Raw genomic sequence first — 17,500 nt, forward strand, 5'->3', positions numbered from 1 at the left:
AGAGGAATGTGATGGCATCAAGTGTAGTTATTCAGATCTCTGGGGGGGGGGGGGGGGGGGGGGGGATATTGTTTGGACAATATCCCAGCCTGCACTGGGAGTGGTGTATGATGTCACCATGGGACTGGAGGCTACGTGTGTGTGTGTGTGTGTGTGTGTGTGTGTGTGTGTGTGTGTGTGTGTGTGTGTGTGTGTGTGTGTGTGTGTGTGTGTGTGTGTGTGTGTGTGTGTGTGTGTGTGTGTGTGTGGCTAACTTTGGAAGCTATTGTCAGTGTTGGAAACTCCTTACACACAGAAACACTGACTCCATGAGTCCAAGGTGTGTGTGTGTGTGTGTGTGTGTGTGTGTGTGTGTGTGTGTGTGTGTGTGTGTGTGTGTGTGTGTGTGTGTGTGTGTGTGTGTGTGTGTGTGTGTGTGTGTGTGTGTGTGTGTGGCTAACTTTGGAAGCTATTGTCAGTGTTGGAAACTCCTTACACACAGAAACACTGACTCCATGAGTCCAAGGTGTGTGTGTGTGTGTGTGTGTGTGTGTGTGTGTGTGTGTGTGTGTGTGTGTGTGTGTGTGTGTGTGTGTGTGTGTGTGTGTGTGTGTGTGTGTGTGTGTGTGTGTGTGTGTGTGTGTGTGTGTGTGTGGCTAACTTTGGAAGCTATTGTCAGTGTTGGAAACTCCTTACACACAGAAACACTGACTCCATGAGTCCAAGGTGTGTGTGTGTGTGTGTGTGTGTGTGTGTGTGTGTGTGTGTGTGTGTGTGTGTGTGTGTGTGTGTGTGTGTGTGTGTGTGTGTGTGTGTGTGTGTGTGTGTGTGTGTGTGTGTGTGTGTGTGTGTGTGTGTGTGTGTGTGTGTGTGTGTGTGTGTGTGTTAGAGAGGGAAGTAGAGGGAATGTGGGGGACGGGGCTTTTCTCACCGCTTGGCTGAGCTTCCTGCTGTGACCTCATTTCCTGTGGAAGCATTCGGGAGGTGATGTCATTAAGTACCGACCCCAAGACAACAACCCCTGCTGTTGACCCCTCCATTCATCTTGCCGACCTCTTCTCAGTAACTTAACCACGGCCACTCATTCACTCCCCCATGGGGAACTTAAAAGCCAAAGCCTGACTTTGTCCCGAATGGCACTCTAGTGCCTAGGGCCCTGGTTAAGGGAATAGGGTGCCATTTGAAATGCAGTCACTGTAGAAGGGTAGGAGGAGGGTTGTCTATGCCTCATTTCTGTTCTGGGCACCAAATGGCTAGTCTGCTCTCTGCTGTCTGTTCTGCTAGTCTTGTCTTGCTCACTGCTCTGCGTTCGACTGGCTGGCCTGGCCTTGGATTTATCTGGCCTGGCCTCCTGGTCTCCATGGTGATTAATGGGAACACTCTGACAGGTGCAGAAAGGCCTATATTACTCTGTCAGCAGACACACACACACACAAACACACAAACACACACACACACTGCCTTTGGACCCCTTTGTCACACCTCAGTGTGATTGGCAGGGTAATGTTTAATTAGGACATGGGGCGAGGTTGGCGCTGGGGTGTATTTGCATAATTCTCAGAGTGCCAAAGAGGCATCGGGTGTCAGAAAGCACCACACACACAAACACACAAACACACACACACACACAGAGCTATTCCTAAACTCCGCTGTGACCTAACAGTAGCAATGGGTCAGCCTACCCTTTGGCGACAGACACACACACAGAGTCCGTTTACACTGTGGCGACAGTGAGTCTGTTATCAGGATGCCGTAGTAGACAGATTTAGGTCCCCATCACACCTCTATCTGTCAGCCTGGTGTGTGTGTGTGTGTGTGTGTGTGTGTGTGTGTGTGTGTGTGTGTGTGTGTGTGTGTGTGTGTGTGTGTGTGTGTGTGTGTGTGTGTGTGTGTGTGTGTGTGTGTGTGTGTGTGTGTGTGTGTGTGTGTGCGTGTGTTTACGTGTGTGTGTGTGTGTGTGTTTACGCATGTGTTCGTGTGTGTGTGTGTGTCTCTGTGTGTGTGTGTGTGTGTGTGTGTGTGTGTGTGTGTGTGTGTGTGTGTGTGTGTGTGTGTGTGTGTGTGTGTGTGTGTGTGTGTGTGTGTGTGTGTGTGTATGTATGTGTGTACTTGGTAACAACACCATTAACATTCCCAATGCCAACAGCCCCCACCCTCTCCCGCTGTGCTCCAATCAGCACCTCACACACACACACACATTCTGCCTGTGACACTGCAACAACAGAGACTGGTCCCAAAATAACACTTCAACCAATCAGAGAGAAGAGCCTGTGAGTAGACCACTTAATCTACATTCCTCTCTCTCTCTATCTCCTTGACATCCCTCCATGTCTTGTTCCTTCTACCTCTCCTGTCTGTTGATTGACCATGCTGTGTAACCTTACTCCATGTTGATATGTAGGCCACATACAGTGCATTCAGAAACTATTCACACCCCTGGACGTATTCCACATTTTGTTGTGTTACAGCCTGAATTTAAAATGTATTAAATTTAGATTTTGTGTTACTGGCCTACACACAATACTGTGTAGGCCATAATGTCAAAGTGGAATTAGGTTTTTAGACAGTTTGACAAATTAATTAAACATGAAAGTCACTCAGATGCCGGAGAGGAAGGAAACCAATGGTGACTTTAAAACAGTTACAGAGTTTAATGGCTGTGATAGGAGGAAACTGAGGATGGATCAACAACATTGTAATTACTCCACAGTACTAACCTAAATGACAGAGGGAAAAGAAGGAAGTCTGTACAGAATACAAATGCATCCTGTTTGCACTAAATAAAGTTAAAATGTAAAAAATGTGGCAAAGAAATTAAAGATTTGTATTCAGGACATAAAGTTATGTTTGAGCAAATCCAACACAACACCACACTGAGTATCACTTATTATTTTCAAGAACGGTGGTGAGTGCATCATATTATGGGTTTGCTTGTTATTATTAGGATACATTTTTTTTAAAGAAACGGAATAGAGCTAAGCACAGGCAAAATCCTAGAGGAAAATCTGGTTCAGTTTGCTTTCCAACAGACACTGGGAGATGAATTCACCTTTCAGCAGGGCAATAACCTAAAACACAAGGCCAAAAATACACTGGAGTTGTTTACCAAGACGGTATTGAATGTTCCTGAGTGGCCTAGTTACAGTTTTGACTTAAATCGGCTTGAAAATCCATGTCAAAACCTGGAAACGTCTGTCTATCAACGATCAACAACCAACTTGACATAGCTGAAGAACTTTAAAAATAATAATGTGCAAATATTGTACAATCCAGGTGTGTAAAGCTTTTAGAGACTTACCCAGAAAGACGCACAGGTCTTAGAGACTTACCCAGAAAGACGCACAGCTCTTAGAGACTTACCCAGAAAGACGCACAGCTCTTAGAGACTTACCCAGAAAGACTCACATGTCTTAGAGACTTACCCAGAAAGACTCACAGCTTTTAGAGACTTACCCAGAAAGACTCACAGCTCTTAGAGACTTACCCAGAAAGACGCACAGCTCTTAGAGACTTACCCAGAAAGACTCACAGCTCTTAGAGACTGACTCAGAAAGACTCACAGCTTTTAGAGACTTACCCAGAAAGACTCACAGCTCTTAGAGACTTACCCAGAAAGACTCACAGCTCTTAGAGACTTATTCAGAAAGACTCACAGCTCTTAGAGACTTACCCAGAAAGACTCACAGCTCTTAAGAGACTTACTCAGAAAGACTCACAGTTCTTAGAGACTTACGCAGAAAGACTCACAGCTCTTAGAGACTTACCCAGAAAGACTCAAAGCTCTTAGAGACTTACCCAGAAAGACTCACAGCTCTTAGAGACTTACTCAGAAAGACTCACAGCTCTTAGAGACTTACCCAGAAAGACTCAAAGCTCTTAGAGACTTACCCAGAAAGACTCACAGCTCTTAGAGACTTACTCAGAAAGACCCACAGCTCTTAGAGACTTACCCAGAAAGACTCACAGCTCTTAGAGACTTACCCAGAAAGACGCACAGTTCTTAGAGACTTACCCAGAAAGACTCACAGCTCTTAGAGACTTACTCAGAAAGACCCACAGCTCTTAGAGACTTACCCAGAAAGACTCACAGCTCTTAGAGACTTACCCAGAAAGACACACAGCTCTTAGAGACTTACCCAGAAAGACGCACAGCTCTTAGAGACTTACCCAGAAAGACGCACAGGTCTTAGAGACTTACCCAGAAAGACTCACAGCTCTTAGAGACTTACCCAGAAAGACTCACAGCTCTTAGAGACTTACCCAGAAAGACTCACAGCTCTTAGAGACTTACCCAGAAAGACTCACAGCTCTTAGAGACTTACCCAGAAAGACTCACAGCTCTTAGAGACTTACTCAGAAAGACTCACAGCTCTTAGAGACTTACCCAGAAAGACTCACAGCTCTTAGAGACTTACCCAGAAAGACTCACAGCTCTTAGAGACTTACCCAGAAAGACTAACAGCTCTTAGAGACTTACTCAGAAAGACTCACAGCTCTTAGAGACTTACCCAGAAAGACTCACAGCTCTTAGAGACTTACTCAGAAAGACTCACAGCTTTTAGAGACTTACCCAGAAAGACTCACAGCTCTTAGAGACTTACCCAGAAAGACTCACAGCTCTTAGAGACTTACTCAGAAAGACTCACAGTTCTTAGAGACTTACGCAGAAAGACTCACAGCTCTTAGAGACTTACCCAGAAAGACTCACAGCTCTTAGAGACTTACTCAGAAAGACTCACAGCTCTTAGAGACTTACCCAGAAAGACTCACAGCTCTTAGAGACTTACCCAGAAAGACTCACAGCTCTTAGAGACTTACCCAGAAAGACTAACAGCTCTTAGAGACTTACCCAGAAAGACTCACAGCTCTTAGAGACTTACCCAGAAAGACTCACAGCTCTTAGAGACTTACCCAGAAAGACTCACAGCTCTTAGAGACTTACCCAGAAAGACTCACAGCTCTTAGAGACTTACCCAGAAAGACTCACAGCTCTTAAGAGACTTACTCAGAAAGACTCACAGTTCTTAGAGACTTACGCAGAAAGACTCACAGCTCTTAGAGACTTACCCAGAAAGACTCAAAGCTCTTAGAGACTTACCCAGAAAGACTCACAGCTCTTAGAGACTTACTCAGAAAGACTCACAGCTCTTAGAGACTTACCCAGAAAGACTCAAAGCTCTTAGAGACTTACCCAGAAAGACTCACAGCTCTTAGAGACTTACTCAGAAAGACCCACAGCTCTTAGAGACTTACCCAGAAAGACTCACAGCTCTTAGAGACTTACCCAGAAAGACGCACAGTTCTTAGAGACTTACCCAGAAAGACTCACAGCTCTTAGAGACTTACCCAGAAAGACACACAGCTCTTAGAGACTTACCCAGAAAGACGCACAGCTCTTAGAGACTTACCCAGAAAGACGCACAGGTCTTAGAGACTTACCCAGAAAGACTCACAGCTCTTAGAGACTTACCCAGAAAGACTCACAGCTCTTAGAGACTTACCCAGAAAGACTCACAGCTCTTAGAGACTTACCCAGAAAGACTCACAGCTCTTAGAGACTTACCCAGAAAGACTCACAGCTCTTAGAGACTTACTCAGAAAGACTCACAGCTCTTAGAGACTTACCCAGAAAGACTCACAGCTCTTAGAGACTTACTCAGAAAGACTCACAGCTTTTAGAGACTTACCCAGAAAGACTCACAGCTCTTAGAGACTTACCCAGAAAGACTCACAGCTCTTAGAGACTTACTCAGAAAGACTCACAGTTCTTAGAGACTTACGCAGAAAGACTCACAGCTCTTAGAGACTTACCCAGAAAGACTCACAGCTCTTAGAGACTTACTCAGAAAGACTCACAGCTCTTAGAGACTTACCCAGAAAGACTCACAGCTCTTAGAGACTTACCCAGAAAGACTCACAGCTGTAATCGCTGCCGAAGGTGATTCTAACATGTATTGGTGTGAATACTTATGTAAATGAGATATTTCTGTATTTCATTTACAATAAATATGCTAAAATGTTTAAAAACATGTTTCACTTTGTCATTATGTGGTATTGTGTGTAGATGGGTGAGCAAAAAATCTATTTGATGCATTTCAAATTCAGGCTGTAACATAACAAAATGTGGAATAAGTCAAGGGGTGTGAATACTTTCTGAAGGCACTGTATTTATGACATTACCAGCACAAAGCCCTAAATTACCCCAAACATTCCAGAAGAGAGGAGAGAGCTGGCCACCACTATGTCTCCACCTCTTCCTTTCCTCCTCTCTCTCTCTCTCCCTGCCTCTCTCTCTGCCTGCCTCTCTCTCTCTCCCTGCCTCTCTCTCTGCCTGCCTCTCTCTCTCTCCCTGCCTCTCTCTCTGCCTGCCTCTCTCTCTCTCCCTGCCTCTCTCTCTGCCTGCCTCTCTCTCTCTCCCTGCCTCTCTCTCTCCCTGCCTCTCTCTCTCTCCCTGCCTCTCTCTCTGCCTCTTCCTCTCGCTCTCTCTCCCTGTCTCTCGCTCACCCTGCCTCTCTCTCTCTCCCTGCCTCTCTCTCTCTCCCTGCCTCTCTCTCTCTCCCTGCCTCTCTCTCTCTCCCTGCCTCTCTCTCTCCCTGCCTCTCTCTCTCTCCCTGCCTCTCTCTCTGCCTCTTCCTCTCGCTCTCTCTCCCTGTCTCTCGCTCACCCTGCCTCTCTCTCTCTCACCCTGCCTCTCTCTCTCCCTGCCTCTCTCTCGCTCCCTGCCTCTCTCTCTCCCTGCCTCTCTCTCTCCCTGCCTCTCTCTCTCTCCCTGCCTCTCTCTCTGCCTCTTCCTCTCGCTCTCTCTCCCTGCCTCTCTCTCGCTCCCTGCCTCTCTCTCTCCCTGCCTCTCTCTCTCCCTGCCTCTCTCTCTCTCCCTGCCTCTCTCTCTGCCTCTTCCTCTCGCTCTCTCACCCTGCCTCTCTCTCTCTCTCTCCCTGAATCTCTCTCTCTCCCTGCCTCTCTCTCTCTCTCTCCCTGAATCTCTCTCTCACCCTGCCTCTCTCTCTCTCTCTCCCTGAATCTCTCTCTCTCCCTGCCTCTCTCTCTGCCTCTTCTTCTCTCTCTGCCTCTTCCTCTTGCTCTCTCTCTCTGCCTCTCTCTGCCTCTCTCTCTCTCTCTCTCTCTGCATCCCTCTGTCTCTGCATCCCTCTCTGCCTCTCTCTCTAACTCTCTGCCTCCCTCTCTCTCTGCCTCCCTCTCTCTCTGCCTCCCTCTCTCTCTGCCTCCCTCTCTCTCTGCCTACCTCTCTTTCTGCCTCCCTTAATCTATTTCTCTCTCTCTCAGCTCGAACATATACACATACCCAACCAGCAACGCATCTCTCAACTAGAACACAGAGAAAATAATCTCGCTCAGCAGCAATAGTGTCAGAGGAAGAGGCAGGTAGTCCTGACTAATAGAAGTCTGACAGCCTGACATGCACGCACGCACGCACGCACGCACGCACGCACGCACCCACACACACGTCGGTCAGTGGTACTCACTCTGATCACCTCGGGCGTCTGCTGGATGAGCAGCGTCGAGCCGATGTCTCTCAGGGCAACCACATCGCTAGGGGCAACCGGGTGTCTCACGGCAACAGGAGGAGCAGCGATGGTTGGAACAGGTGCCTCTCCAGGTGTGGGTGTAGGGGGCGGGACAGGGGTTACAGCCGGTGGAGGGGTGGCCTTGGTGGTAAGTACAGCTGTCAGGTCAGCTACAGGTGGATGTTCACGTCTAGCGGCCTCTAACAGTCCAACTGTAGCCGCTTCTGAAGGTGTGGGTACGACTGTAGGTGGTGGAACAGGTGTGGGTAGGGCAGAAGGTGTAGCTTGGTCTGTAGCGACAGACTCTGCTAGGGTTGTGGGGATATGGGCAGGGACAGGTGTGGGAGCTGTAGAGACAGGTAGAGCCGTAGGAACAGGTCCATCTGTAAGTCTGGGAGCAGGTGCTGGAGTGGAGGCAGACACATGTACAGGCGTGGATACCGGTCCATCTGTAAGTAAAGGCACAGTTCAGTTCACATACGTACATTGAACGAAGAACTGTGCAACATATAACCACCTCGACAACTACTGTGATTTTTATTATTTGACCCTGCTGGTCATCTATGAACATTTGAACATCTTGGCCATGTTCTGTTATAATCTCCACCCGGCACAGCCAGAAGAGGACTGGCCACCCCTCATAGCCTGGTTCCTCTCTAGGTTTCTTCCTAGGTTTTGGCCTTTCTAGAGAGTTTTTCCTAGCCACCGTGCTTCTACACCTGCATTGCTTGCTGTTTGGGGTTTTAGGCTGGGTTTCTGTACAGCACTTTGAGATATCAGCTGATGTATGAAGGGCTATATAAATACATTTGATTTGATTTGATATACACAATACCATGGATAGGAATAGATAGACACGGACAGTCACCTTGCCCAGCTGGTGGAGATCCAGGTAGTTTGGCCTGAGTAATAGTGTCAGTCTTGGCTGCAGTAGCCAGAGTGTCCTGTAGGAGTCTCATCACCTCCTTCTCTTTGCTCTGAGCCCCAGTCTTCCCAGTGTTCCCAGGACTACCCCCAGAGTCCACCAGCTCCTGGGCAAAGCTCTCAATGCTCTCAAGGATCCTCAGCAGCAGGGCCCCGTCCTCCTCATCTCCCAGCCCCACCACGCTGCCCTCTGCCTGGGGGAGAGGAGCAGGTGAGCTGGGGGTCGACCTAGTGGCCTGGGCGTTAGCGGTTAGGTGGCTAACAGGAACAGGCCTTTGAGCCTGGGGGTTGAATTGGGTTTGTGTCTGGAGAGAGGGTTGGGTTTGTGGGGAGGAGTTCCCCTGTCCTGTCCCCCTCTGGCTGGTCTTAGGGGGGAGAGGGGGCTCCGTCTCTCTCTCTCCCTCTCTGACTCTGTCTCTCTCCCGACCCATGCTCTGCGACAGACACTCCAAGTCCATCAGAAGTGTGTCGATGTCGTCGTCTCTATGAGTGACAGGAGGGGTGTGTCCGGAGGTTGGGTGGCGGGTGAGGTCTTCACCGGCAGACTGGAGTGTGTGTGTAACGTGTACGTGTGACAGATTGGGGCTGAGGTGTGTGTGCGCGGAGCTGGGGGGTGTGTGTGGACTAAAAGCTGTCCCGTTCCGACTGTGAGTGTGTGTGAGGCTTCTGGTCGGTGTGTGTGAGTGTGTGTGTCTGGAAGCCCTGTTCAGCCCCCTTCCCAGGTCTGCATCCTCCTCAATAAAGAGAGCCTCCATGGGGGAGATGGACGGAGTGTGTGTGCGCGCTGACGGAGTGTGTGTTTGTGATGAAGGTGTGTGTGCCTGGGATGGAGGGGTAGAAACGGACAGCGTGTGTGTATGCGGTGAGGGAGAGTGTGTGTGTGACAGAGTGTGCGTGTGCTGCAGCCCGTTGGTCTGAACCTTATGTCTCCCTGCTGTCTCAGGCGTAGTGGACAAAGGGAGAGAAGAGTCTGGAGCGAGTGATGAGGGTGGCAGTAGATCCCTGCTCTTGGGTAAGGGAGGGCTCTGAACAACGTCCTCATACCGTGGCGGTTGATCATTCCCAAATATAGGTGAGAAGGGGACAGCAGCTTGCTGCAGCATATGAAGACTACTAACCAGCTCGGCCAACTCGCTATGACCTCCAATCCCTGACCCTTGACCTCCTGCCCCTGACCCTAACCCTAACCCAGCCCCCTCCAGCTCTAGAGGCAGTTTCCTCAGATAGGAGCTCAGTCTGGTCATCACAGCTCTGTAGATGCTCTCTGGACTGGCTCCCCCATCTTCCCCTCCCCCGGGACTCTTCCGACTGATACACTGCTTGATGATGTCAGTACATTTCTTCAAGTCCTCTGAACACTTGACCAGAATGTCCAGACAGGCCCGTATGTCTTCCCCCCCTGCTCCTCCCACTCCTCCCTCCTCCCCTGCACGGGTCTTCTCCAGTAACCGGGCGATGAGGGACTCGTCGGCTAATGAGCTGAGGTAGAGAGACGCCACTGTGTTTAGCCCCGCCTCCAAGGAACCGGAGCAGGCGCTAGATAGGCTACTGGTGGACCCGGCCCTGGAGACACTGGATAGAATGGTTGTGGATAGAGACCCGCCCCCGGCGTTGATGCTAGCAGGCGATTGGCCTTTGAGCACCTTGGTGGTGTCGCTGAAAGGTGGCAGGTTCTCATCATTGGCGTTTCCGTTTCCGGTAATAGTCCCATTCCCGGTTCCTCCGACGTTCCCGGTGAAGTGTCCGTAGACGATGTCGAGGTCCGTGGACCGACGGCTGTAGGAGTCCGGCCTGACCTTGCGACCTTTCCTTAAGGTCACGTGACTGGTGGAAAGGCGGAGCTTCTCGAAGGAGAACTCTTTGAGTTTGCCACTGGCCAGGTTGATGGCTTCTCCTGTGATGTCCTTCAGACTGGCAGAGCTCTGGAGAGGCCGGTCAGGACTGGTAGTAGTGGTGGTACTGTTGGCCTTCTTACCTCGCCATGGAGGACTGTCCTCACCCACCACACCATACACACTGCTAGGATCATTAGGGACACCACTGCGCCCATTACAGCTGGTCATACTAAGTTTAGAGCCGTTGGGGATTTGGTGAGGAGAGTTAGCGTTTCGGGTCAGGTTGTGTGTGAATGTGTGTGAGGGGTCGGGGTGTGTGTGAGCGTGTGTGTCTGAGAGGGCGGTCAGCAGCTCGGAGCAGGTGCTGCGATGGGCAACAGTACAGTCCAGTCCCTGGGACAGCGCCCCACATGACCCGGAGCAGTAGTGCACCGCGTGACTCTGAGCCCGACGGTCCACCACCACGCTGCTGTAGCAACTAACACTGCTCACTACCACGCGATAGGCTGCTGCCATGGTTACCGCTCAGTTGACGCCTGGTTACCGCTTGGTTACCAAGGTTACAAAGCAGTCTCAATTACTGCACGAAAAAAAACATATTGGAAAAAAACACAACATGTGAAAAAAATCCAAGGCCAAAATAGTTATTGTTTAAATCTCTTCGGATGAGTGGGGCAGTTTCAGATCCACAGGGTCAACTAAACAGCCTCCTTAAAATCCACACCAGAAAGATCTGAAACTCCAAATTCATGCAGAAAAAATAGACACATTTCCACACAGAAAAAAGTCCACATAAAAAACTAAAATATTCCTTCAGATGAGAAGAAAAGGTCAGTCCATGCTGTAATCACAGAATCCATTAGAGTCAGGATTCACTTGATTTTCACCTGTGCCTAAACACGGTCTTCTCAGAGGTCCAAAGGAACTCCAGGGGCCTGGTCTAACCCCACTGTCGCCTGAAAGTCCCCCTGATCAGGGTTCACCGTCCTGGGCTTGGAAACTCACCCAGGCCCCCTCTCCTTTTGTCCTTCTCTCTCCTCTTCTCTCTTCTATCCCCCTCTCCTTCTCTCCACTTCTGACCCCCTCTCTGCCTCTCCACTTCTGTCCCCCTCTCCTTCTCTCCACTTCTATCCCCTTCTCCTTCTCTCCACTTCTGTCCCCCTCTCTGCCTCTCGTTCGTAAAATAAATGCAGTCCACTCTAACCACAGCTGCCTTAATGTGATTCACAGATGGTCGTCTCTCTCTCTCTCTCTCGCTCCCTCCTTCCGTCCTGCGCTGTCAGGCTGCTCTCAGAGTGTTTCTGATGGGAGGGCACCACCTGTGAGTTGACAGAAAAGGGGGAGTGAGGGGGAAGGAGGGAGAGAAAGAAGGAAGGAGAGAAAAATATAGCACTCAATCATTTAGACAGTCACCCTGTAGCAAATTATTTTTCTGTGTGTGTGTGTGGGGGTGGGGCGTGTGTGTGTGTGTGTGTGTGTGTGTGTGTGTGTGTGTGTGTGTGTGTGTGTGTGTGTGTGTGTGTGTGTGTGTGTGTGTGTGTGTGTGTGTGTGTGTGTGTGTGTGTGTGTGTGTGTGTGTGTGTGTTGTCAGCCCTCCAGCTATCCTCCAGATGACAGTATATATGAGGGACCTTAGTCCTTTATCATCAAAGAGTACAAAACCGCATGTGTACTTCCTGACACACACGCGCACACACACACACACAAACACACGACACGCTGGTTCCCGATCAAAAAGAGCGTAAGAAACTACAGAGCGCAGAGAAGAGAAGAAAATGACGGTGAAGGTATAATGTGTAATGGCGAGGCCAGACTGGCTCGTTGATTTGACCTTTGTTTCTAGGGATGGGGGGGAAATGATAATTACATATCGCATTATTATTATGGAGGATATTATATTGATACTTTGACTCAAAGTATCGTTTAATGCCAAAACTCTGGACATTCCTCATCCTATAGCTTGTTCTTAATCTTCTTTTTAAATAGTACTTATATTTCCATGATGCATGAAAATACATTTTCTCATGGCTCCCTCGTCTCTCTGCAGCAGACATAGGGTGAGCAAAAAGTTTGGAACATCAAATCGCAATAAAACCCCAGTATCGAATCACAATCCACATCGTATCGGCACCTACGTATCGTGATGGTATTGTATCGTGATGGTATTGTATCGTGATGGTATTGTATCGTGATGGTATTGTATCGTGATGGTATTGTATCGTGAGGTCCCTGGCCCTAGTGATTTCCAATCTCAATGGGAGTCCTACGTTGATGATCCATTTCCATACAATTTTCATCCAACATTTATCCATTCTAAGTTGGTGTCTGTTCTCCATGGATCAGTCTTGGATCCCCCTAAGGGTGAAAGAAGGAGAGGTGACTGGAGGACAGTCTACATGTTCTCACATGTTTATATCAGTCGTGGTATTAAGAGTCTGTTAGTGGAGCAGAATTACCTAATAAAAGCCCATTGGTCTGTTTAAAACACCAACACACCTGTCCTTGATTTCCCCAAGGCTGTCCCATTGAACTCTGATGTCCCCAAGGCTGTCCCACTGAACTCTGATTTCCCCAAGGCTGTCCCACTGAACTCTGATGTCCCCAACGCTGTCCCATTGAACTCTGATTTCCCCAATGCTGTCCCACTGAACTCTGATTTCCCCAAGGCTGTCCCACTGAACTCTGATGTCCCCAACGCTGTCCCATTGAACTCTGATGTCCCCAAGGCTGTCCCACTGAACTCTGATGTCCTCAAGGCTGTCCCACTGAACTCTGATGTCCTCAAGGCTGTCCCACTGAACTATGATGTCCCCAAGGCTGTCCCATTGCACTCTGATGTCCCCAAGGCTGTCCCACTGAACTCTGATGTCCCCAAGGCTGTCCCATTGAACTCTGATGTCCTCAAGGCTGTCCCACTGAACTCTGATGTCCTCAAGACTGTCCCACTGAACTCTGATGTCCTCAAGGCTGTCCCACTGAACTCTGATGTCCCCAAGGCTGTCCCATTGAACTCTGATGTCCCCAAGGCTGTCCCACTGAACTCTGATGTCCTCAAGGCTGTCCCATTGAACTCTGATTTCCCCAAGGCTGTCCCATTGAACTCTCATTTCCCCAAGGCTGTCCCATTGAACTCTGATGTCCCCAAGGCTGTCCCATTGAACTCTGATGTCCCCAAGGCTGTCCCATTGAACTCTGATGTCCCCAAGGCTGTCCCACTGAACTCTGATGTCCCCAAGGCTGTCCCATTGAACTATGATGTCCCCAACGCTGTCCCATTGAACTCTGATGTCCCCAAGGCTGTCCCATTGAACTCTGATGTCCTCAAGGCTGTCCCATTGAACTCTGATGTCCCCAAGGCTGTCCCATTGAACTATGATGTCCCCAACGCTGTCCCATTGAACTCTGATGTCCCCAAGGCTGTCCCATTGAACTCTGATGTCCCCAAGGCTGTCCCATTGAACTCTGATGTCCTCAAGGCTGTCCCACTGAACTCTGATGTCCCCAAGGCTGTCCCACTGAACTCTGATGTCCCCAAGGCTGTCCCATTGAACTCTGATGTCCCCAAGGCTGTCCCATTGAACTCTGATTTCCCCAAGGCTGTCCCACTGAACTCTGATGTCCCCAAGGCTGTCCCATTGAACTCTGATGTCCCTGGCTGGTGTCTTTAATCCATGATCAGATGTTTCCCTGATTCTCTCCACCACGTCCACACGTGTTTTGTTTTTGACTTGTTCACCATCAGTTTTGAGCGCCTCATAAATGAACTCAACGCCGCCCATCCAGATAAGAAATGGGCACCTCAGATATAACCATTCTGTAGTGTGCTCTCTCTCTCTCTCTCTCTCTCTCTCTCTCTCTCTCTCTCTCTCTCTCTCTCTCTCTCTCTCTCACACTCTCTCTCTCTCTCTCCCACTCTCTCTCTCTCTCGTTGGAGTCTCAGTGGAACAGTGGGGGAGAGAACACATTCCTCAGAGCTGCTACCCTCCCATTTTACACACACACACGCAAGCACACACACACGCTCCTCATAAACTGAACACACACCCATACACTAGCCTATAAAGTGAGTTAAGTAACTAGGCTGAGCTGGCCAATGAAAACTGCTTGTTACCCAGGCCCAGAAGCTATGATATGCATATAAGTAGTAGATTTGGATAGAAAACACGCTAAAGTTTCCAAAACTGTTAAAATAATGTCTGTGAGTATAACAGAACTCATATGGCAGGCGAAAAACTGAGACAAATCCAACCAGGAAGTGGGAAATCTGAGGTTTGTAGTTTCATTTAAGTGATTGCCTATCCAATATGCTGTGTCTATGGGGACAGATTTCACTTCCCAATGCTTCCAGCAGATGTCAACAGTCTTTAGAAAGTTGTTTGAGGCTTCTATTGTGGAAGGGGGTCGAATAAGAGCTGTTTCAACAAGTGGACTAGGCTGAGGCCAATGAGTCACGCGGGCGAGCCGTTCCTCTTTTTCCTCTGTAATGAATACGCTATTGTCCGGTTGGAATATTATTGAAGATGTATTATAAAAAGACCCTAAGGATTGATTGTAAACATCGTTTGACATGTTTCTACAAATTGTAATGGAACTCTTTTGACTTTTTGTCTGGATTTTGCGCTCGCGCATTGTGCCTTTAGAATAGTGAACTAAACGCGTGAACAAAACGGAAGTATTTGGACATAAATATGGACGTAATCGAACAAAACAAACATTTTTTGTGGAAGTGGGAGTCCTGGGAGTGCATTCCGACGAAGATCATCAAAGGTAAGTAAAGATTTATAATGCTATTTCTGACTTTTGTTGACTCCACAATTTGCCGGGTAACTGTATAGCTTGCTTTGGTGGCTGAACACTGTACTCAGATTATTGAATATTGTGCTTTTGCCGTAAAGCTTTTTTGAAATCTGACACAGCGGTTGCATTAAGAACAAGTTTATCTTTAATTCTATGTAAAACATGTATCTTTCATCAAAGTTATGATGAGTATTTCTGTTATTTGATGTGGCTCTGCAATTTCTCTGGATGTTTTGGAGGCATTTCTGAACATGGCGCCAATGTATATTGAGGTTTTTGGATATAAATATGAACTTTATCGAACAAAACATACATGTATTGTGTAACATTGTCCTGGGAGTATCATCTGATGAAGATCGTCAAAGGTTAGTGATTAATTGTATTTATATTTCAGCTTTTTGTGACACCTCTCTTTGTTGGAAAATGGCTGAATGCGTTCTGTGACTAGGCACTGTCCTAACATAATGATATGTTGTGCTTTAGCCGTAAAGCCTTTTTGAAATCGGACACTGTGGTTGGATTAACGAGAAGTGTATCTTTAAAATGGTGTAAAATACTTGTATGTTTGAGGAATTTTAATTAAGAGATTTCTGTTGTTTTGAATTTGGCGCCCTGCAATTTCACTGGCTGTTGGCGAGGTGTGACGCTAGCGTCCCGAACGATCCCAGAGAGGTTAACTTCTTATGGCTGCAGGGGCAGTATTGAGTAGCTTGGATGAAAGGTGCACAGAAGTGCCCAGAGTAAACTGCCTGCTCCTCAGTCCCAGTTGCCAATATATGCATATTATTATTATTATTATTGGATAGAAAACACTCTGAAGTTTCTAAAACTGTTTGAATTATGTCTGTGAGTATAACAGAACTCATATGGCAGGCAGAAACCTGAGAAAAAAATCCAACCAGGAAGTGGGAAATCTGAGGTTTGTAGGTTTTCAACTCATCGCCTATCTTTCATCAAAGTTTATGATGAGTATTTCTGTCATTTGATGCGGCTCTCTGCAATTTCTCCGGATATTTTGGAGGCATTTCTGAACATGGCGCCAATATAAACTGAGGTTTTTGGATATAAATATTAACTTTATCGAACAAAACATATATGTATTGTGTAACATGAAGTCCTATGAGTGTCATCTGATGAAGATCATCAAAGGTTAGTGATTAATTTTATCTCTATTCCTGCTTTTTGTGACTCCTGTCTTTGGCTGGAAAAATGGCTGTGTTTTTCTGTGGCTTGGTGGTGACCTAACATAATCATTTGTGGTGCTTTCGCTGTAAAGCCTTTTTGAAATCGGACACCGTGGTGGGATTAATGAGAAGTGTATCTTTAAAATGGTGTGAAATACTTGTATGCTTGAGGAATTTTAACTATGAGATTTCTGTTGTTTGAATTTGGCGCCCTGCACTTTCACTGGCTGTTGTCATATCGATCCCGTTAACGGGATTGCAGCCATAAGAATTAACCTCATAGTGATTGTATCATTTCAAATCCAAAGTGCCAAAACAACAACAAAAATGTGTCACTCACCCAATACTTCTGTAGCTCACTGTACACACAACTGAACACACACACACACACACACGCGTCTCCAGGTCTTAGTAATAAACCATATGGGTGTATCTATCCTATGGGATCAGCAACAGAACAGTGTGTGTGTTTCGGTAGTGTGTGTGTATTTGTGTGTGTTCTGGCATGGAGTTGGGGTTCTCTCGTTGTCTGCCAAGTTTATCCCCTGGACAACGCCCAGACAACACAAATCACCCTGCCCTAGAGACACACACACACATAGATACCTACACACACACATAGATACACACACACAAACACACACCCAGCTGTTGATGATGTAACCATTGATTTGATAGACCACAGCTCCACTTTAATGACACAGACTGCTTTCTATAGGTTAGACACAACGGTAGAGCTTGTCTCTCCTCCTCTCTCCTTCTCTCTCTCCTCCTCTCTCCTTCTCTCTCCTCCTCTCTCCTCCTCTCTCTCCTCCTCTCTCTCTCTCTCCTCCAGAAATAGTACAACACACAGGGACAGTATGAGAAAAGAGGGGGGATGTTTTAGTGACTATTGTACAAAGAGACAGAGAGACAATTCTTTACTTATCCTCTAACACTTCCTGTATAACCTCAATATGACACAATTCATAATGGAGTACACTATACACACACAGAGACACACAGAGACACACAGCCTTCCTTTCAGTGCAGAGAGCAGAGAAACAGGCTGTGACATAAAGGGCAGTTTAGAGTAGAATGGGAACTGGCATCCACACACACACACACACACACACACACACACACACACACACACACACACACACACACACACACACACACACACACACACACACACACACACACACACACACACACACACACACACACACACACTAAGCGTAACGGCAGTTTGTCCTGCTAGTTCCAAGAGCAC

The 17,500-nt window shown here is 47.7% G+C and overlaps 1 protein-coding gene across 2 annotated transcripts in view; it reads right to left on the bottom strand.

Moving 5' to 3' along the window:
• LOC129859791 (serine/threonine-protein phosphatase 2A regulatory subunit B'' subunit alpha-like) overlaps positions 1–17,500 on the bottom strand; it is a 72,540-nt gene that overhangs the window by 18,847 nt on the left and 36,193 nt on the right. For both annotated transcript variants that reach the window (XM_055929910.1, XM_055929911.1), the window contains 2 exons: positions 8,374–11,583; positions 7,464–7,954 (listed from right to left, as the gene is read on the bottom strand). In XM_055929910.1, coding sequence (XP_055785885.1) covers positions 7,464–7,954; positions 8,374–10,780 — 2,898 coding nt within the window. In that variant the 5' untranslated portion in view covers positions 10,781–11,583. The remainder of the gene's footprint in view (positions 1–7,463; positions 7,955–8,373; positions 11,584–17,500) is intronic.

This window comes from Salvelinus fontinalis, chromosome 7 (assembly GCF_029448725.1).
Source record: "Salvelinus fontinalis isolate EN_2023a chromosome 7, ASM2944872v1, whole genome shotgun sequence".
Classification (NCBI taxonomy): Eukaryota; Metazoa; Chordata; class Actinopteri; order Salmoniformes; family Salmonidae; genus Salvelinus; species Salvelinus fontinalis.